The sequence below is a fragment of the Diceros bicornis genome, chromosome 35 (genome assembly GCF_020826845.1).
Source record: "Diceros bicornis minor isolate mBicDic1 chromosome 35, mDicBic1.mat.cur, whole genome shotgun sequence".
Taxonomy (NCBI): Eukaryota; Metazoa; Chordata; class Mammalia; order Perissodactyla; family Rhinocerotidae; genus Diceros; species Diceros bicornis.
Genome location: NC_080774.1, coordinates 14,267,646 through 14,288,946, shown reverse-complemented (window position 1 = coordinate 14,288,946; position 21,301 = coordinate 14,267,646). Strand labels below are relative to the sequence as shown.

General features: G+C 55.9%; 1 protein-coding gene across 1 annotated transcript in view; it reads left to right on the top strand.

Annotated features, from left to right (window-relative positions):
• TESC (tescalcin) overlaps positions 1-13,700 on the top strand; it is a 46,799-nt gene extending 33,099 nt beyond the window's left edge. The window contains exons 4-8 of the mRNA XM_058531511.1: positions 5,387-5,526; positions 6,896-6,957; positions 7,056-7,163; positions 11,215-11,262; positions 13,426-13,700. Coding sequence (XP_058387494.1) covers positions 5,387-5,526; positions 6,896-6,957; positions 7,056-7,163; positions 11,215-11,262; positions 13,426-13,503 — 436 coding nt within the window. The 3' untranslated portion in view covers positions 13,504-13,700. The remainder of the gene's footprint in view (positions 1-5,386; positions 5,527-6,895; positions 6,958-7,055; positions 7,164-11,214; positions 11,263-13,425) is intronic.
• Positions 13,701-21,301: the final 7,601 nt, after the last annotated feature.

Genomic DNA, 21,301 nt, shown 5'->3' with positions numbered 1-21,301 from the left:
TTCGAGCTCACTGACGTGGCTGTCTGCAGGCCTCAGGTCCTCACTGGCTTTGGGCCGAGGCATCTCATGGGCTAATCCACAGGGCCACTCACACATGGCAGCTGCTGGCTTCCTCCAGGGTGAGACATCAGAATGAGAGAGAGGGAGACAGAAGCCACTATCTTTTGGTAACCTAATCTCACATCCCATCACTTCTGCTGTATTCTCTTCATTAGAAGTGAGTCACTGGGTCACCCCACACCTGGAGAGGGGCCTACACAGGGGTGTGAAAACCAGGAGGCAGGGCTCATTGGGGACCATCTTGGAGGCTGCTCAGTGTCCTCATCTGTGAAGTAGAGGTGGTAATACCCTCCGCCTCGTGGGTTGCTGTGGGTGTGCACTGAGACGAGGCGGGCGCAGTGCTGGGTTAGCTATTGGTATGCTCATCACCCTGGCTTACAGACGCAGAAACTGAGGCACAGAGAGCGGGCGCACCTTGGCCAGCGTCCCGGAGCTCGTGCCCCCACGTGTCCAGTGTTGTTGGGTTGAAAGACTCACCTGACCGGATGGAGACTCACTGTGTCTGAGGCTCCGTGCAGGAGGTAGGGTGGCCACGCCCTCCCCAGGCTGCTGGGGCCTGGAGACAAGCACACCGGGGCCCTGGGCCTGACACCCTGTGTCTGCAGAGATGGCTGAGGAACGGGAACCAGCAGAAAGAGGAAGGAAGGGAATGGGCATGTTGCAGCCAGAAGGTGGGTGGGGACTTTCCTGTGCGTCTCAAGTTCTACGAGGCTGAACCGCTCAGCTCTGGTTCTGCCAGGACTGTGGGGCCCTGAGTGAGACCCTGAGCTGCCCTGAGCCTCACCTGTTCATGAGGTGGGGGTTAGGGGTCCTCAGGATGCCCCAGAAGATGCAGAGGCCTCCTCCAGGGCCTGTGGGGTGAGGCCTGAGGAGAGAGTGACCAAGAGTTAACCAGGCCAAGCAGGGAGGGAAGGTGCTCTGGGAGAATGGAGCTGCATGTGCAAAGGCCCAGTGGCACAGGGAGTCCAGGAGCGTGAGTGGCAGAGAGGAGGCCTGGCTGGAGCGCAGAGAGGCCGAGCATGGTGAGAGGCGGTGAGCTGCATCATGCAGCCCCTAGACCAGCAGGAGGGGTCTTGACGTCAACCTAGGAGCAGCAGTGGGGGGCACTGATGGGTTTTAAGGTGGAGCGTGAACCAGGTTTGCATTTTGTAGAGCTCACTCTGGCTGCCCGTGGATTGTAGGGGACAGAGGCCAGGGAGGGCGGTATATTGTGGTCCCCAGGCTTGAGCCAGGGCTGCTGAATAGAGACGGAGAGCAGTGGGCGGCTTTGAGACACCTGCGAGGGGATGAGAGAGGGAAGGTTAGATCTGGGGGTGGAGGTGAGGGAGCCGGGACCAGAGGAGTCTCCACAGCACATGGTCACATTGGATAAAGTCACACAGTCCGTGGTGAAGATGGGAGTGCGAGTCAGCGCCCCACCTCTTTTTTAACCCTGGTTCCGCCTGAGGCATCTCAGAGGGACGTGCTGGGAAGCCGGGGCCGAGTGAGCCAGGGCAGGGTGCGGGGGAGGGAGGTGCCGGGCGGGAGATGCAGCCCCTGACGTGGAGTCGACACAGGCCGTTGGGTCTAGAGTTGGAGCCGTCACAGGATGATGGTAGAGTGAGCAGAGCGTAGTGGGCGCCTGACGTGACAAAGGTGTAAGTGCACACGTGGGGTGTGTCTGTGTGTGCACATCCCTGCCTGTGTGTGTGTGTCTGTGAGGCTTGTTTCCAAAGCCTCGATGGAGACCCGACCAGCTGTGCAGTTGGCCGGACATGAGGGACCCGGGCTCCAGGTCAGAGGCTGGAGGGGCCCATGTCTCCACGGTTCGAGGTGAGAACAGGGTGACAGCCCTGAACCAGCGAACCTGCTTCCGCAGAGCCCGTGGCAGCCGGTCTGTTTCCTCGGTCCCCACCAGCACCCTGGGGGAGTGTGGCTAGCCTGGAGAGCGACGCGAGGGAGCCTCTGGGGTGGATGCGAAGTGGTCTGTATCCTGCCTGGGGGGTGGGCTTCACAGGTGCGTCCCTCTGTCCAAACGCAAGATCTGTGCCTTTTGCTAAATGTAATTATTCCTTAAAACAAATCTGACCCGAGGTCACCTGGCTCTCGGCTTCACCTGCGGGAACCGGGGACAGACCCAGGAGTTGTGTTTCCGGCTCTGGGGTGGAATTGAGGTGTCTGCGGGGCTGCTCCCCGTGAGTGGCTGCCTGTGGCAGGGGGACAGGGCCTGGACGAGGTCCGGAGCCGAGACCTCCCTCCGGCTGGAAGACAGGAAGGCGGCCCTGAGTAGGCAGCCGCTGGACTTGGGACGGTGAGTCAGAGGCCGGAGAGGGAGGACTTGAGGGTCCGAAGGTAGGCCGGCCGTCAGAGGGCTGGTGCAGGCGCGGGGCTACCTGAAGGCTGAGGGACATCGGTCCATGAGGGGATGTTGAGCATCCAGAAGGCAGACATTGAAACAAGCCTGTAGGGACCCCGGGTGGGGAGTGTGGCAGGGAGGGGCGGTGAGAGGTGGGGTGGATGGCGGAGACGGAACCTCCCGGGGCCTGGGAGACCAAGTCGGGGGGTTGGGGAGCTGGGCGAGCAGGAGAGCCGCAGGGGCCAACTTGCGTTTTGCAAAGCTCGTTCTGGCTGCCTGTGGAGGGCAGGGCTGGAGGATCCCCCGGGATGGTGGAGGCTGGCCTGGGGGCCGGGGGAGGAGGGGGAGGGCCCCAGAGAGATCGGGCGAGTGAAACTGATGATTGACTGGAGGTGTAGTCGTGGGGGGTGGGGGGGAATCGAGGGATCTCACGATGCCGCGCCTGCTCTAGGGAATTGCTCTGGGACGATGACGCAGGACGATGAGCAGGAGCGGAGGGCTGTGCCGGGGGAGGGGGTGGCTCTCGCCTCGGCCTAGGCAGTGCTTAGAAAACTGGGTGTTGGAGAGAGGGTGGCAGCCGGGAAGTCACCGAGGAGGGGATAAAGAAAGGCTCCCCTGGCCTGCACCCAGGACAACTTGGGGCCCGCAGCCGAGCCCCTGCATGTCCTGTGCATCCTTCACATCTCACCCTGAGAAGGAGGCAAGTGAGGACTTCGGAGGGCGTGCTGGAGACAGATTTTCTTTTCTTGAAATACCAGTGTCAGCCTTGCTTTCTAAGACCCTTTGGGAACAGGACAGAGAACAGAGAAGCCAGTCTTGCAGGCAGTTTGGGTGGGGTCCATCCCCACCTCCAGGCACCCCCATTCCTTACGGGATCATCAGAAAGATAAGGAGGCGAAAATATTGCTCTAAATCAGGCGTCTTTGCAAAAAGAGCATTCTTGCGCTGGGTTGCCGATTTGGCTGCAGCCCCCATTCTTCCATCCACCGGCTCTGACCTTGCGTTCCCCATTTTGGAAATGGAGTGGAGAGCAGGTGGGGCTGGCTCCAGGTGCCGTGTCTGGGGTTTCGTGGCCTCTGTACTCTCGTTGCTTTTAGAGCCCATGATGTTGGCCCATGTGGACCTCCCAGGGACACTAGGAGGGGAAGGGACCCCTTCCTCTCAAATTGGGACCTGATGCCAAAGCAGCCTGGGTCTCGACCTTCTCCGAGAAAGGCACGTGGCCTGCCCTCCTGGGGCCTATCATATTTTCCCAGGCGCTAATCTTAGTCCCTCTTGCTGCAGCCTAAACCACTTGGGAAGGACGGGTGACCAACCGCAGTGAGAGGTGCTTCTGAGGAGTCCGATAAATCCAGGGACTCTTTTTATGCCCTATACATTTGGCCTCTGTCTCTGACAGCAAGAACTTTGAGATGATCAAAAATCTGTCAGGAGGAGCAGGGGGAAACTTTATAAGATAGAAGATTTAAGGGGAGACTGTGAAAAACACCCAAAGCCGGGGCTTCAAGAGGGTGGGAAAGATTGCCTCGTCTCATCTCTCGGATTTGTAGTTTCACGATCCACCTTCCCTATTCCAGGCTTGGGATCCACCTGTTTCTGGAAGATCTCCTGGAATGGGAAACTGGGAATAGCGAGAACTGCAAACTGTGAAGTGTAGTGCACACTTGCGGGGCAGTCGGTTTCTGAAAGGGAGTAGATGGGCCCCTCAAGAGAGAACTGAAAACATATCCCTTTAAATCAAGGTACAGTCATGACCCTAGCAGGGGGGACCCAGGTAAATTTACAAGCACCAGCCCTTAACTGCTGGTCGTCTGGAGCCAGCTGGGCAACTGTCCTTTTGCAAGATGCACAGTGAGGGTGGGGGACCCCTCACCTATCAGCTCAATGGCAGTGTGCCCCAGCCGCCATCAGACTGTTGTGACAAAAGTCGGTTAGTGATGGGGGTTTGGCAGCAGTGGGTTGGGAGCCGGTCGTCTCTGTTTTCCCAACAACCATTCTTCGTGCCAGGACCCGCGCTGGTGGCTTTCCGATGTGCTTGCACACACTGGCTGAGGACCTACTGTGCGCCAGGCGCTGTGCAGGGCACAGCACATTCCCTGAGCCCCGCCCGGAACACGAGCCCTTTCTTGTCTCTCCAGAAAAGCACATCGATAGGGACAACCTCGACCTGCCCTCATTTATTAAAAACTCTGAAATCCTTGGCGAAATTTGCACTTGGGTAGTAAACAGCTTCCTCAGCGCTGCCTGCGGCTGATCACGGTACTAGAGTTTCAGACAGCTGAGAGGGGGCGGGAGTCAGCACGCTTTTTCTGCAAAAGGCTGGAGAGCAAACATTTCATGCTTTGTGGCCACATGGTCTCTGTCACAACTGCTCAGCCCTGCCGTTGTCACCCGCCAGCAGCCGCAGCCAGAAAGCAAATGAAGAGGTGTGGCTGTGTGCCAATAAAACCTTATTTATGGACGGTGAAATTTGAATTTCATATAAGTTTCACTTGTTATGAAATGCTGTTCTTCTTTGGGGTATTTTTCCAAAGCATTTTGCAGTCATTTAAAAACATATAAAACCCTTCTGAGTTGATGGGCCCTACGAAAATAGGGGGCAGGCGGAATGTGGCCCGTGGGCTGCAGTTTGCCGACCTCTGGTCTCAGGAAAGGGTCAGGAGGTGCACCCTGGGTGGGTTACCGGATTGCTCGGTGCCTCGGTTTCCCCGTGAATGAGCAGCACGCCCAGGCAGCCCTCCGTCCTGGCAACAGCTGTGCGCTTGTCTGACTCCCCCAGCCCCAGGATGCTGGGCTCTGGGAGGGCGGTGCAGGGGCTGGGAGAAAACTCGTGGGGCCCCTGGCGTCCCCACGAGCAGGTTGTTGGGAAAGAGAACCCGAGGCCAGACAGCCCTCTGGGCGCAGTGTGTGCCCTGAAGGGCTGAGTCCTCGGGAGCTGTTGGTGGTTAAAGGACAGGGCCCAGGTTTTAATCAGTTTCCAACCCGCCGTAGGAACCTGCGCAAGGGGCCCAGCGGCCTGGCCGACGAGATCAACTTCGAGGACTTTCTGACCATCATGTCCTACTTCCGGCCCATCGACATTGCCATGGATGAGGAGCAGGTGCAGCTGTGCCGGAAAGAGAAGCTGAGATGTGCGTGCCTCGGGTCCCCCTCCCCGCCACACCGGGCCGGGCCGTATCTCCCCGGGTCCTGCCGCGCCCTGAGCAGGAGGTGCGCCCTGAAAGTTGGTTTCCTCCATGAGCCGCTGCAGCTGCAGAGTTGGCAGACCCGCCTCCCTGGGCCGCGGGCGGGTCTGTCCTGGAGGAGCCTCGCTGGGCCCTGGGCTCCGGAGCGTGACTGGTTGTGAGCTGGGCGGGCCAGCGGCACAGGGTCCCCGGTGGCCTGTGTCATGTCTCCCTTCCCCCGGGGACTTTCCCATGACCCCTGACGCCCCCCTGCCCCGCCCGAGGCGGCCTCGTCTGCAGGAGACTGTAGCCATGGAGGCCGGGCCCGTATTTAGTTCTGGAATGTGTACGGGAGGGCTGCGGGAACTGCCCGGCTGGGGTCCCGTGCCCTCCTGTGGCACCCGGACCAGGGGGCACCTGGTGTTGGCCCAGCTTCCCATTTGCTCCAAGGGCCAGGTCGGGGGTCGTGGGGGATGTGGAATCGGATGGAGGTGGGTTGAAACCCCTGGTTTCCCCTCCCTCAACAGGGTGGCTGTGGGCAAACGCCTTAACTTGTGTGAACTTCAGAGCCCAGTCTGTGCAGGGGCCCCGGGCAGCCCAGGAAAGATGACAGATGTCTTTGAAGTGCTTTGCACAGCACCGGGCGTCTGGTCAGGGCTGGATAACGCCCATGCGGGAGGCTACGTGAGCCGAGGCCCCCTGAGGCTGAGCCGGGAGGGGGGTCTCCTCCCCTCTGCTCCTGGCCTCTCTCGGGCTGCGGGATGCTGAGTGATGTCAGTGAAGGAACAAAGTGGACGTCACTAAGGGAGGAATAACCAGAGGAGGCGCTAGTGTCCCTCGTGCCGTCCTGGCCGGCTCAGATCAGCCAGGGGGCGGGATGCAGGCAGCGGGGCCGTGACCTGCCACGAGGCCGTGATGACGGAATGATCATTCAGGAATGATACTTTGAAATAACAGTGACGTGGCCGCACGTTAATGATCCTGTCACATCATCCGCGCTCACAGTGTGCCAGGCGGTCGCTGGCCCTGATCCACCGTTGTAGCTCACCAACCCTCACACCACCATGAGGGAGACATGTTGCTATTCCCATTTTACAGATGGGGAAACTGAGACTCAGAGAAGTTAGGTCACTTGCCCATGGTCACCCACCAGGAAGTGGTCAGTCTGGCCCCCTGGGCTTTGCTTTTGAGCCCTAAGGCTTTGGCATTTAGGTTTCATTATTGGTGTCTTTTGCTTAGTTTGAGGTGGGTTTCAGAGCAGGGAAGGTTGGGGAAGCAGGGGACTGGGGGCCCTCCGTCCTGCCTGACTGAGCCCCCTCTCTCCCCCGACCCGCAGTTCTCTTCCACATGTATGACTCGGACAGCGACGGCCGCATCACCCTGGAAGAATATCGAAATGTAAAGTATGCTCCCCGCCCGCCAGGGCTCCTGGCGCCTCCCGCCCCGTGTTCTGGATGGAGGCCCCAGGTCATGGTTGTCTCTGCCCCGCCCGGCAGGTGGTCGAGGAACTGCTCTCAGGAAACCCCCACATCGAGAAGGAGTCCGCTCGCTCCATCGCTGACGGGGCCATGATGGAGGCCGCCAGCGTCTGCGTGGGGCAGATGGTGAGCTCCCCGGGTGGAGGGAGAGAGGGGCGGGAACCCCACCCTCCCCACTGCCCCCTCTGCCCGCTGACTCCCACCACCTTGCCCTGGTTGTAGTCTGTTTCTGAAGGGCCTGAGAGGGCAGACCATGCCTGTCCTGCTCACCACTCTAACTGGGCCTGGCACAGAGCAGTGCTCAGAAAACTTGCTGCTTTCCTGTCCCCCAGGAGACTGACTGGAGGTCCCAACCCCAGGAGAGCCACGCCAGGCAGGGAAGCCCAGCTTTGGGGTCCCACAGACCCAGCTGCGTAGCCTCCCCAGGCCCAGGGGGAGCCCTTGTTCAAGTGGCCGGGAGGGGATGTGTGGCCTCGAGGCAGGGGTCAGCAGGGAGCTCTCTTTTGGGCCACATGGTGTGGGGTCAGGTGAGCTGGGAATGGGGGTGTGTAGATGGAGCAGAGGAGAGGGGCTTGTGTGCTGTGGAGGGTGGGAGGCCCCCCCGCCGGCCCCAGAAGAGACGTGAGAGGATTAGACGGGCATTTCGGAGGCTGCCACCGCTGCTCCAGGCGGCACCACGGGTGGAGCTGTGATGGGGAGGAAGGCCAGCAGGGCCTCCAGGGGACCATGAGCACGAGTGCTGGACACATCCTGAGGCTCGTCGGGGTCACGCTGGTGTAGAAATGGCCAGGTCGTTTCTCAGAACTGAGCTGGTCAGGCCTGTGATGAACTCGGGCAAGGCAGAGCGGTGTTTTCACCTGGCACTGTGGACACGGGGGGCCGATAGCTCTCCGTGGTGGGGCCGTCCTGGGCCTCGTGGGGTGTCGAGCAGCGTCCCCAACCTCTACCCACTGGATGCCAGCCACACCCTCCAGGCTGTGACAACCAAAAATGCCTCCAGACGTCGCCATGTGTCCTGGGGAGCAGCAGGTTGGGGGGTGGGGGCAAAATTGTCCCCAGGGAAGAACAGTTGAACTAGAGGGACCCAGCAGCAGGCAGACCTCGGAGATACTGCGGGTTCCGTTCCAGACCACTGCGATGAAGCGAATATCACAATCAAGTGAGTCACACAAATTTTTTGGTTTCCCAGTGCATAAAAGTTGTTTATTCTGTAGACTAAGTGTGCAGTCTCTCTAAAAAAACAATGTACATACCTTAATTTAAAAATACATTATTGCTAAAAAATGCTAACCATCATCCGAGCCTTCAGTGAGTTGTAATCTTTTTGCTGGTGGAAGGTCTTGTGAACAATGCAGCATCTGTGAAGTGCAGTAAAATGAGGTTTGCTGGTAAGTGGTAAGTGCAGGGGTAACTGTCACTTTGCCCGTGTGAGCAGAGGGCGTGTGGAGGCTCCTGCAGGGCCTCCTGGGGGGCTCCAGGCAGGCCAGGCGCCCCCAAACACTCCTCCCCCATAGGGGGACCACACAGGATGTGCAGGTACCCCGCTAGGTACTTCACATGCATTGTTTCATAGATTTTAGCCTCATTTTACTGGTGGGGAAACCGAGGCTCAGGGACATAAAAAATTTTCTGGAGTTCAGGGGCAGCAATCTTACTGTGCTTGGTAGACTCACTCTTGTAGGGCCGGTCCAGCCTGGTCAGCCTCTGACACAGTGGCCCTGAGCCCGCAGGGACCATCTCAGCGTTTCCTGAGGGCTTTGGGTGGTCCCACATGACCGCCCCTCTTCACTCCTGTGTATGTAAAGTGGCTGCAGGTCCAGACCCCTTTATGGCTTTGGGTTCATGACCACCCGAGCGGAGGGATGTTTTCCTGCTGGAACCTGCTGTGTGTGCCCCAGCCTGTCATCAGGGGCTACAGCGGGCCCGGGGGCTGTGATCATTTTTATTGGCCTTTTATCTGTCTGCTTCTGGGGCCCAGGGGGAGGCTTCTGGCTTTGGTGAAACCACCCCACTCAGCAAATGAACATCCACAGAAAGGGCTGGTGACCTCGGTGGGGAGTGCAGGGATCCCCTGCCGGGTTGTGGAGCCAAATTCCCATTTGATTTAATTACACTCTTTCTTTAAATTGCTCCCCGTCCCACTCCAGTTTCAACTGGCGACGGTTTTCTTAATTTGCTGTAGTAAAATTGTTGGCAGCTGGCAGCTGCTAATCTGCATAAAACCTGCACAGCCTCAGAAGCTGAGGCATTTCGTTGCCGCGGCTGGCTTCCCAGTGTGCGTCCCAGGCGTCTGTCTTTACTTAGGATCCTCTGTGTGATCTTAAAGTATCTTCTCATGTGATTGTCGGCCAGATAAACACAGACGAGCTGTGTGCTCCCGGGAGCGAGGGGCAGCTGCGTCGGTTCAATACCATCTGGCCTCGGAGGACCTTACCGTTTCTGCCCGCGCCGCCCGCCAAAGACACACGATCCATCACCCCCACTTTAGTGGACTTCCCAAGTTGGTTATTGACTGGGGCAACGATTTCTTTCCAGAGTGCTTTCTCTGCGGTTTCCTACAGCTGGAGGGTGGGGCTGCTTTGCTGGGGTCTCATCCCCTCCCTGTCTACCCTCCCCTCCGTCGGGTGCCCACCCTCCAGCCCTGGTCTCGGGCTAGTGCAGCCTTATCTATAATTAGCTCTCCTCGGCTGCCCTGGGAACCTGGGGTGCCCACAGGGAGAGGGCGGCCACTTTTCCCTGTGTCCGTGGCAGGAAGAGCAGGGAGCCCCAGGGTCTGGGCTGGCCCAGGCATCTGAGCACTGGTGGCTTTGATAACCTTAAAATATACATATTGATTTGTTTTCTGTATTACAAAAGTATAAAGAAGACACCACAGAGGACGAAGAATCCTATCACAGGTTTGGAGGCGGCTCTGCTACTCCCAGCTGGCCAGGCAGCCTCGCCTCTGTGCCCTCAGTGGCCTTACCTGTAAAATGGGAGTAAGAACAGAGCCCACCTCGGGGGCTGTCGTGAGTCAATATTAATGCTAATAACACTTGTAAAGCACTCGGGACGGTGCCTGGCACGTAGCTGACGGAGAGTGCCTACTGTTGTTCTTAAATACACGCAGGAACAAATTTCCGAGAGGGGCAAAAAGAGAAGGGTCTCCTCCTGTCCTTCTCCCTAAGGGGAACGGCCTTGATGGGCTTTTCCTACCAATGTATACGTGCGCGTCCTTCATTTTTGACTTACACAACGTGGAATTGAACGTCCTGACCCCACACATCCACACGGCAGAGGGGGGTGGTCTGGTTAGTGGTGTAGGAAACATCTGCATGCACGGGCTCTGCAGACATCTTTCTGCTCCTTGCTTGTTTTGTTTTTTCCCACTATGTACATATCTTGGAGGCTTTTCCGTATCGGCACGTGTAGATCGCCCCCTTCTTGGTGGCTGCATGGTAATCAGTAGCGTGGATGACCGAGAGTTAGTTCGCTGGTCTCCTGATGGGCACTGGGGCGTCACCGGGCTTCCACTGTCACAAAGGCTGCTGCAGGCAGGTTCCTGGAGACTTGGTGTGGCAGAGCCTGAGATAACAGCAAAAGGGGCAGGAGCCCCACTATCGTCCCTGCGGTCCCTGTGTGCCCAGAGCAGGAAAGACGCAGACAGACTGGCGCTGCCCGTGACTGGGCAGTGAGAGGCCCCATGGCCGGCTTATCACAGTGACTCACTGCGTGCCAGGCGTGGGCCGCACAGGCCAGCCCTTCATCCCCTCACCCCTTTCCCCTGTGCTCTGGGAGCTCAGATTAGCCTGGAACTGGTTCTTATCGAGGCTGGTGTGAGGCTGCACGAGGAAACAGCAGGAAGGGTCTCCTGGTGGCCATGCTGCTGGGAAGGGTGGAGAGGCGGCTGTGTGGGAAGGAGAGCCAGTGCCTCTGTGCCCACTCCCTCCATTTCTACCCTCGTCTACCTGGTCCTCCCTTGTGGTCCTCCCCGCACTCTCCTCCCAACCCGCCTCTAGCCAGTGAAGGGGACTTGGAGTTCAGTGTGACTGGCCTCGAGCTGGAGGCGAACAACCCAGAATGATCCCCTCTTCTCGCGACTCTGCCTCAACAGGCCCAACCATGTGTGTTCTGGGGTGGGGTGGGGTGCAGAGGCTCCTGGCAGAACTGCTCACTATGCTATGTGCTCTGTCCCCAGGAGCCTGACCAGGTATACGAGGGGATCACCTTTGACGACTTCCTGAAGGTGGGTGTTGGGAGGAGGGGGAGGGCTGCGGGCCAGGGTGGGGGCTTGAGGGGGGGCCCACTGGTCAGGAGGGAGATGGGCGTCTCTGTGGAAAGAGATTAAGCCTGGGCATGGCCTGTAAAACAGTGTAAACTGGTTTTACTTTTTATTGAAAAGGTAATATTCACACATGGTCAAAACAATTTAAGCAGTACAGAAGGGCATACAAGGAAAACTCCATTTCTCTCCTGCATGAGACCCTGGTCCCCCTCCTCAGAAGCATCCTTGTTCACAGCTGGTACTGGGGTTCTGGGATGTTCTAGAAGAGTACCAGCTTTTTTCAGAAGCACACACTGGAGCCAACTGTGGTTCTGCCCCTCACTTTTCTCTTACTGTGCCTTGTAGATGGCACTTGTTACTGGCTGCCCACTCTTCCAGCCTTGGGGTGGACTCTCCAGCCCCCGCTAGTGGACTTTCAGGCCTCGCCGGGCCTTCACTGTTACAGACGGGCTCCCAGGTTGGAAACCGGGACCTCTCGCCACTCTGACTGGCAGATACCCCGTGGCAGGAAGACAAGCCCACCCTGCTCTGAGCATTTCGGCCTGAGCACCCCAACAGCGGTGCCCCAAGCCCCTTCTGGGAGTTGAAGACGACAGGAAGTCAGGGGAACAGGACCCAGAGGCTCCAGGTCCAGCCATGCTGTGCCAGCCTCCGACCTAGGGTGGCACCCAGCAGCGTGACGGGCCTGTGCCTGGAGCCAGGCCAGGGACTCGGGTGCCCACAGCCCCACAGAGCCAAGGGCAGCTGGGCTGGGCGTCTCCTCCGAGCCTGCACTGCTAACCTGGCCAGTCATCAGCAAATGCGAGGGAGGCAGACGTGGCAGGAGAGTGGGGCCACGATGGAAAGACTGGAGGGGGGCTGCTGGGCCGGAGGGCAGCAAGCTCCTTCGTCCCGCGCGCATGCCCTGTGCCAGGGCTGGGCATGGTGAAGAAGGATGAATTTTTTTTTTCACCTGAGAAACAACTTCTTCCCCGAATGGCTGCCCCCCACCCCCCGCCATGCCTCCAGTGCTCCCCCCACAGCGCGTCCCTGCACCGTGGGGGCCTGTCCCACCTGGCATTCAGCAGAAACCCCCCCGGTGTCCAGGTATCTTTCCCTGGAGACATCTTGTCCACTCAACAAGGGTCGGAGCACTCACCCGGAACCGGGTCCGTTTTCTCGGCATCCTCGCCACACCCAGAACAGGTGCAGAAATGATTTCTCCCTGTTTCCAGCCTTATGGCTGTCCCTGGAGATGCTGAGGGGACAGCTTGAGAGTCTGAAGTTCTTACATAAGCAGAGAGCCAGTGAGAAGTCACCGCCCACCACATCCCTCCGTCGGTGTTTGCATCCTTCCCACCCTCTCTCTCTCTCAGGCCCTCTTGGGCCCCGAGTGGCCAAGGAGCTGGCGAGGGTACAGTCCTGGGAGTGGTGGGGCTCTGTTGGGTGGCAGGGTCTGGTAGCCCAGATGTCCCCTAGGGACCCGGCCAGGACGGACTGTGACAACAGTACCAGTACCAGGTATGTGGCAATGGGCGTGGTCTTCGAGTAGCAATTACCTTTCCTGGGCGTGAGCTGGTCTGCAAAGAACAAGGTGACCTCCTATCCCAGGGGGGTTTTAGGGGGCAAACTGTTGTGACTTTTTAATTAACAACAATGGCTTCGTAAAACCTTACAATTGCACAGCCCTTAACAGTTTACAGAACACTTCTGTGGATGCTTCCATTGGAGACCCCCAGTGTTGTGGGATGTGGGCAGCACAGGTGGTGGTCCTGGCATTTTACTGATGAAAAGGAGGTTTAACAGGGTTAAGAAATTTGCATGAAAATCACAGAGCTTGAAGTGGTGGGTGGGATTCAAATGACTTGGAGCTACGAGCCTGGATTCCGTACTTAATAATAATAACTTGCTGTGACAATCTCAGAGAGAATCCAAATGTCAGAGCCAAATTAACCAGCAAAAAGGCAGATGGAGTTTTGCTTCCTCGCTTAGCTCATCGTCCTGAAACACAGCCCTCTGCTTTTCACCTGCCTGGAACATCGCAGTGGGTGGCGGAGGAGGTGGGTGTGGAGATGGTGAGGAACTGGGCTGGTCCATGCGAGGCAGCCTTGGGGACTTTCTCTCTCTCTGCTCCATCCTTTCCAGATCTGGCAGGGGATTGACATCGAGACCAAGATGCACGTCCGCTTCCTTAATGTGGAAACCATGGCCCTTTGCCACTGATGGCCGCCGCCCCCACAGAGACACTGCACTCCGCACGGGTGGCCTCCCTGCGGGGCCTGGAGCGGCGAGGCTCCTCGCGGGGTCCTTTTGCTCTTGTAAATAGTCAACACTCCTCTGCCCGTCTCGTTTTCCCTGTAGGGTATGGTATGGGGGACTTGGGCTGTTTTTATCGCTAATAAAAAGGGTTTGTTAATGAAGGTGGCTCCTGTCTGTTCCTCACGTCCACTCAGGTAGCCTGGCCATTTGGTGGCGGGGGCTGAAGGTGAGGAGCAAGCAGCCGCTAGCTAATTTTCAAAGGCTGGTTTGGAAGAAGGCTTTTCTTTTTCCTTTTTTGGCTTATTTTGGGTAAAGCGTTTGCTATTTTCCCTGCACAAGTGTTGGGAACTCGCCTGCCTTCTCAATCCTAGGCAGTAGAGTAAGGAAGAGCAGCCCCTTGCTCCACAGGGGCTGGGACTTGGCTGGAGGGCCTCCTCAGTGTCCTGACCGCATACTGAGGCTGTCGGGAAAAGGGCCGGAGCCCTCAGCCTGTGCCGGCGGGGCCCCGGTGCTGCTGGGGGCGCTGGATCTCAAGGCTTGGCTGGTGACTCTGGACATGGCTCCTAACCACAGCTGGTCAGACTGGCTGTGCCCGTGGTCCCTGCTGGCAGGATGGGGCCAGCTGCAGGGGCCAGCACTCTGCAGCTCCCACGTCAGTGGCAGCGGTGGAGACTGGGCACAACGGGGAGGTGACTCCCCAGGTAAGCATCTCCCACAACTCCAGATGTCACCTTCCGGTTTGGGGATGGGCTGTGATGGGAGCAAGAAAACAAAAGGTGTCCATCTCGGTGGCCGTGGCTGTGAGTCAGCAGAGGGCTGACAGCACTGGGCACAGTGCTCCCATTGCTGTGGACAACTTGTCACTGTTTACGTCCCAGGCTGCCTCCTGGTAGTCACGTTTACCACATGCTCAGTTTCTTTCGTTGACACTCACCGGAAGGAGACTTGCTAGCCTTCCAAGAAAGTCCTCCTGATAACTAGCAACTCCGATTATTTGCATTCTCAAATTTCCAATTCATAGTTTTTTGTGTGTGTGTGAGGAGGATCCGCCCTTAGCTAACATCTGCCAATCCTCCTCTTTTTGCTGAGGAAGACTGGCCCTGGGCTAACATCCGTGCCCATCTTCCTCCACTTTATATGGGACGCCACCACAGCATGGCTTGCCAAGCCGTGCGTCGGTGCACGCCCGGGATCCAAACCAGCGAACCCCGGGCCGCGCAGAGGAGCGCGCGCACTTAACTGCTTGTGCCACCGGGCTGGCCCTCCAATTCATAGTTTTGATATCAAGCGTGCTTTATCTTACTTATGCCCATGCGTTGAGTTTGGAATTCAGAAGGTACAGAAAGGCACGCATGGAGTCTATCCTACACTGGACTGGCCCCCCAATTTTCCCTTCCCCGAGGCAGCCCGCCAGCCCTTCTTTGCCATCCTTCCCGAGCTGTTTCATGCACATATAAGCAAATACGTCGCTTAGGATGACGTTAACGTGGGTACTTAAATTTAAAAACCAAAGCAGAGCAGCTAGGCGAGTTAAAGGGAGGTGTGGACATGTAGCACGGAGGACCATGTGGATGGCAGAGGCCCCGAGGGTGGCACTCCTTGGCGGAAGTGGAGCTCGGGAAGCCCTCACGGTTTGGTTCACACGCACGACCTCAGAGGTGAGGAGGCTGCGTTCTGTCGTTAGTAAGCACGTGGGAGACGGGCCGGGCCTCTGAACCCCGCGTGCTGTGGGAGGCTGGCCAGGAACTGCCCCGCAGGCTCAGGGCAGACTGCAGCCTCGCTCTACCGATGCTGCAGACGGGGCCCTTAGAGGCAGCGTGGCTGACGTCACTTTCGGAGCTCTGCTCCTTAGACTGGGACTGAACTCAACAAATGTTTTGGCATTCAAATCGGTAGATAGGGCTGCCCTCAAGGCGCCGGCAAGCCAGTGGGAGAGCAGCCCTGAAAACTGGGAAGCAGACACCCGGCAGTTTCCTGGGCGAGGGGATGTGAACTCCCTCCCCGCTCCCCTGCCTTCCCTGTAGCTGGGCATCGTCTTCGGTTTCCTGGCTGCCAGCAGGAGGATTCTAGAAAGTCCCAGGACAGCCTGGTGTGGGGATGTGGTGCTAGTCAGCTGTTGTCTGGGAAGCGTCCCCAGTGACCCCTGTGGCGTTGCAGAGGCGTGCACTCCCACCTCCCCACATGCTTGTCCTTCCTGCCCCAAGCAACTGAGACGGATCCATGGTGTCACTGAGGAGCAGGACAGCTGGCAAGGCCACCGGAGGCCTGGATTTTCTGGGACTCGCCCAATTTGCTTCGATTTTGTTTTTTTCTCAACAAAGGCAGTTCATTAACAAAGTGTTGTTTTTATAAATGATAAATCTTCCATCAGCCCCAGTGCCCCGAGTTTTAATCTGGAGATGTGGCTACTGGGGGCACACATCAAACGTTTTCCCTTGGCCAGACCACCGAGGGGCCAGCCTGATGGCTTTGAAGCTTTGGGCCAGGGCTTACTTAAACAGCTCATTCATTAACATGAGATTTATTCGCTGTGAATCCAGTCCATGCTGCTCAGGAGAAAGCCAGTTTGTTCACAGTCACTGAGGGTGCCATCTAATTGTGGGGTTAGGGCTCCTTCCCACCAGAGCGCGGGCTTCTTCACCCAGAGCTCGCCCGCCCGGCTCGAGGGAGCCATGTACACAAGACTATTTCTGCTCAGTCAGTCATCCAGGGAGTGATCGGGTTGCCTACTGGTGCCAACCTGCTTCTAGACAGGGTAGGTCAGTTCCCCATCGTCTACGGGGCTGATGGCCTTTGATTAACAAAGGCCGAGGGTCGCTGCTCGGGGCCAGGTCTCGGGATGGCCGTCTGTGCCGAGGACAGAGGCGTGGCTCAGAAATGGCTCCTGTTGGCTGATGAACTAGTGGGCGTGCCCAGGAGGGGCTTTCTGGCTGCACAGACCCCGAGCAAGTGCAGCACCCCCTTGTCCCTGGATGGGACAGCTCATCTGAACCAGCCCAAGACAGGTGATGTACTGAAATTTGTTCTAAAACAGGAAAGTTGAGGAATCAATAAATGCGCTTGTTTAACAGCTTTCCTTCTATCAGGAATTATACCAGGGACTAAAAGGAAACAGGCAGAGATCAATGCTAAGTCAGATACTTGAAGGAAGGTAAGTCAGTGCGTTGAGGTCCTCAGGCTGTGGGTGGAGAAGCCAGCAGGGACGTGTCCTCAGCCTTCGGGATAGTGGGGTGAGGTCACCATGTTCTTCACCTATTTGCCAGCAATCGAAGTGGCATCTAGTCCTATATTGCCTTATTACCAAGGAGAAAAGGTAGCAGAACTCAGCTTTTGGATGTTAAAAGAATACAGCAATTTGACACAAACACATCAATTTGGTAGGTTTACAAAGGGCTATGTGATGGGAATCTAATCTGAGAAGCTCAGGGGAGACACGCTGCAGCTACGCTGAACGTGAATTATGGATGAGGGGACAGAGCAAGATGACAACGGCTTCCAATTTTGGCCAAGCACTCTCTTAGGGAACGAATTATTGCTAGACTTTAACAAAACAACGCCATTATTTTCTGGTCCAAGGGGCTGGAAAGTTCTTTTTGTGCTTTGCTAGTGGGAGACAGGTCATGTATGGTCTGGGCCTTGTCACTGAGCAGTTGCCCCCGTCCCTACCTACTTGCAGTTAAGGCTGAAGCTAAACTCTGTGGCACTGCAAACGGGAGAGTGACTTACGTGGGCTGATGGAGTTAGTTAAAAATATAAGTTGCCTTGGCAAGCGTTCTGCAAACACCTGCTTTGCAAGCTGTCCTCCCACACAGTGACCTTGGGAAGGCCTTGGAGAGTTGAGTGGGAGGAGCCAGGGTTTTAACCACAACTTCCCAGGCATCAGTGTTGCCTTTGTCTCCGGGCTCTTCCAGACCCAGTGACCAGTGCCAGCAGGGGTTCAGTGATGGACGAACTTGGCTCCAGGCGGACTGAAGACTCTGATGGCAACGTGGTGGCTGCTCATCCTTCTAATCCGCTTGTTGACCAGCTCAGCAAGGGACTGGGTTCTGGTCTCTACCCCAAGAGTGGTTCATCGGGCAGCAGTAAGGTCGAGGGCTGTGCTGAGAAGCAGTTGGCAGCCACCTCCATCTTAGAGAAGTGACAAGGCAGTGTTTGTCCTAGCACTGGGCGGGGGAAGAAAAGATGTGACGCGACGGGTTCAGCTCGCAGGGGCAAGGGGAGCGTTCCCTCCCTTCCCAGGAAAAGAAAAGGTCTCCGGTGTAGCCGTCGAAAGCCTGCTGATGGAAGCCTGCGTTCAACACCAGAGGCTGACAGCGGGCCGGGCGCTCACACAGCACCCACCGGAGCCCAGTGAGGGGAATCGGCCATCGCACATCAGAGGTGGCCTCGGCCCAATCGCTGCAGGCCCCTGCAGCAGTAGCCAGGTAACCATCTGGCCTGGCCACACAGGGTGAGGCGGGCAGGTCTGTGTGCTGCGGCCGGGCTGGCCGGCACCATAAGCTCCCGGCTGCCGCAGCTGCTGCTCAAAGCAGAGGCCCCGGTCAGAAAGGAGGAGACGGCTCCTATTGAAGCCCATTGTCAGACCTGCCCGCAGTGGCAGGCCACCGGATGGTCTTCACTAGAAGGCTGTGCCCACACTAGGGGAAGCCATTTCTTGACAAGGATAAGCAGTGGGTTTGCAGTGGCTGGTGTTCGTCATTTAAATGCAGAGTGGGCAGCACTACCCCCTTAAAAGTGGGGCCTCTAGTCCTGTAGAGAAGTGCAGGGGCTGAGACTTCTTCTTGGGGGTTGTCAGCTTTCCCTTTCAGAAAGGACCGAAACACCACCCTCAGGGAAATTCAGTGTTTCCTCTGATCAGCTGAAATCGTCAGCCAGGGCGAGGTTCCTACTTGGAAGGGGAAATGAGGCCATCCCCGGAATCTTTCCAACAGGCGTTCTTGCCTGGGCAACGGCAGCACACGGCCTGGACTGAACAGCACAATCCAGTGGCAGAGATGAAATTCTCAAGGGGGCTGCAGTCCCCTTTGAGAATCTGGTGCAAGAGTCACACTTCTTCCCAGGAAATGCCCTTATGCACAATTTCCTATATAATTTTGTGACTTGCTTAGATCCTAGGCTAAGAGCCCCTGCAGAGGTGGTTCTGGGAGAAACGACTTACCTGTGGACTGGAAAACAAGCCACATGAAGGTGGTGAGACCAGCAGGGGAGGGGGGGAACACTGGTGAAGAGCTACGCCGAGGGCGAGCATGCACACCTTGCCCAGGCGACGAGTCATCTGAGCAATGAATACATTGGAAAAAATTTAATATCATATCCAACAGACACATAAAGCACAAAGCAAGTCATACAACGTTTTAAGACAAGACATGAGAGCTGTGGTGTCTGGCCCTCCGGCTCCCCCAGCAGCATGAGTCTCTTCTGTCTTTAGGGGAGACGGGGGTGGGGGTGGGGAGAGTTGGAGAAGCAGAGGAGCTACAGAAGGAGACGATAACTCCACTAAACACTTGGAACTTGCAAAGAAACTCCCTCAAAACAGACAGTGGGGACAGAGGTAAGATGGGCTGAGCAGAATGGGTGGACATGGGCCAAGATTTTTTTCAAGTCGCTGGGTAAGTGTTGGTTTATAAAGGCACTCGGATCCTTTCCCCATGAGGCCTATTTCTTCCAGGATGTAAAGTTTACAGCACAAAACACTGACTGAGGTGGGTGTACCTGGAGATTACAGTGTGGGTCTGATATACTCTCTTTCACAAAACCCAGGCAATTTTCATGAATGGGAGATGTTATCAACAGGCTGGGGAACAAAACCCAAACCAACCCCGTGCTTGTAACATTTTATACTGGGTCAGCTGTTAGCAGCGAATAACAATAGTTTAAAACTCTTTTTAACTTGAGTAAAATTTTCTGGGTCTAATTTCTTTTGAAGTCTTCTATTTAATTCCTACAAAGTTAGGGAGAAGGAACCTGCAAAATGACTGTAAAGTCAGCCTGGGTTAGAGGGTGGGTGGGACCGCTACTTATTTTACCCAGTGGTCCAGCTGCATTAAGACTATGAGAGGGGCCGGGCCGGTGGTGCAGCGGTTAAGTGCGTGTGCTCCGCTAATGCGGCCCGAGGGTTCACAGGTCCGGATCCCAGGTGCGCACCGAAGCACCGATTGTCAAGCCATGCTGTGGCGGCGTCCCATATAAAGTGGAGGAAGATGGGCATGGATTTGGCCCAGGGCCAATCTTCCTCAGCAAAAAGAGGATTGGCAACGGATGTGAGCTCAGGGCTGATCTTCCTCACCAAAAAGAAAGGGAAAAAAAAAAAAACGAAAACCTTATAAAGCGAGGTCACTAGAGGGTCAGACCACCACAAGACAATGAGAGTAAATAAAAGACTCCATTTGCTAACTGCAGACTGGCTTCATTTACGGACTAATTGTGTTGAAAGGAAGCAGTGCTCCTTTCAACCTTTCCCTTCAACCTCCTGACAGAGCTGCCTCCTAGAAGGCGGCCTGAAGGAAAGCAGCGCTCTCCCTTCGAGAAGCGAGGCTTCCCAGCCACAGCTCCTCATCTGGCCCCGCTGTCCTCTGCCGGATGTAGATTTGTAATGAACGAATATCTTACGCAATCTGAGGAACCCTCCAAAACCTTCACAACTCAAAAGTTCTAGGATGCTGAGCAATGGCATGCATTTCCCAACTTCATACGCTTGTGGTTCAGCAGAAGAGCTCCCCTTTTCTCTACTGTGGGCAAACTGTCCTCACAATAAGAATACTGTGCCCACAGTTATCTCTGGTTCTGTTTCTGATGGTCCCTTATGCCTTCTTTTTTTTGATCAAGATTGTCTACTTTATCTTTTCAAAAAACTGCTTTTGGCTTTATGATAAACTCTACTATTGGCTGGTTTTCTGTTCACTGAAGTCAATGTATGTTTTTACCCTTATTTCACTCTTTCCTACTTTCTTTGGGGTCACTGTCACCTTTTTTAAGCTCTCTGAGGTGATAGTGGAGCTCATTTATTTTCAGTCTGAGCTTCTGTTACCAAGTCACAGCTTCTCTGTTCCCTTCTGGCTGCACGGGGTTTTGATGGTCAGTGCTTTCACTGTCACTCGGGCCTAGAGAGCTCGCTGTCCATTTTTATTTCGCTCTTTAAAACCAGGTTAATTCAGGAGTATTAGGAATTTCCAGGGGTATGTTTATGTTTTACTATTTTGCTTTTTGCTGATTTCTCAGTTTACTGCATTGGGGACTGTGGTCGCTGAATTTGGCCGGTATGCTATCAATCAATCACAATCTGAGATTTTTCTTTGTGGTCTCATACATGGTCATTTTCTTGTGCATGGTCTATGGGTATTTGAAAAGTTCAAAATTCTGGACACATCTATTGGATCAAGCTTATACATTAAGTAATTCCTCTGAATCCTTAAATATTTTTATGATTTGATCTGTTGATCACCCACTGAGCGTGGATGTTGTTTCCCTTCGTAATTCTATCAGTCTTTGCTTTGATATGCTGATGGTCTATTAGGTGGCTGCTGCTGCTGAGAACAACCCGAATCAAGAGTGATCAATGGTTTGCCCTCCTAATCCTTTGGAAATGGAAGCTATTGATCAAACACAAAGGTTCTCTCGTGTTGCCCTGTTTTATCTCAGCGATTTAAGATCCCGGTTCATTCTCTACCCTAGAATCACGTTCCATCCCACATGGAGGATGGCTGTTTATTCAAGGAATATGTAGAAAATATCTACCTTGTATCACACATTGTAGACACAATAG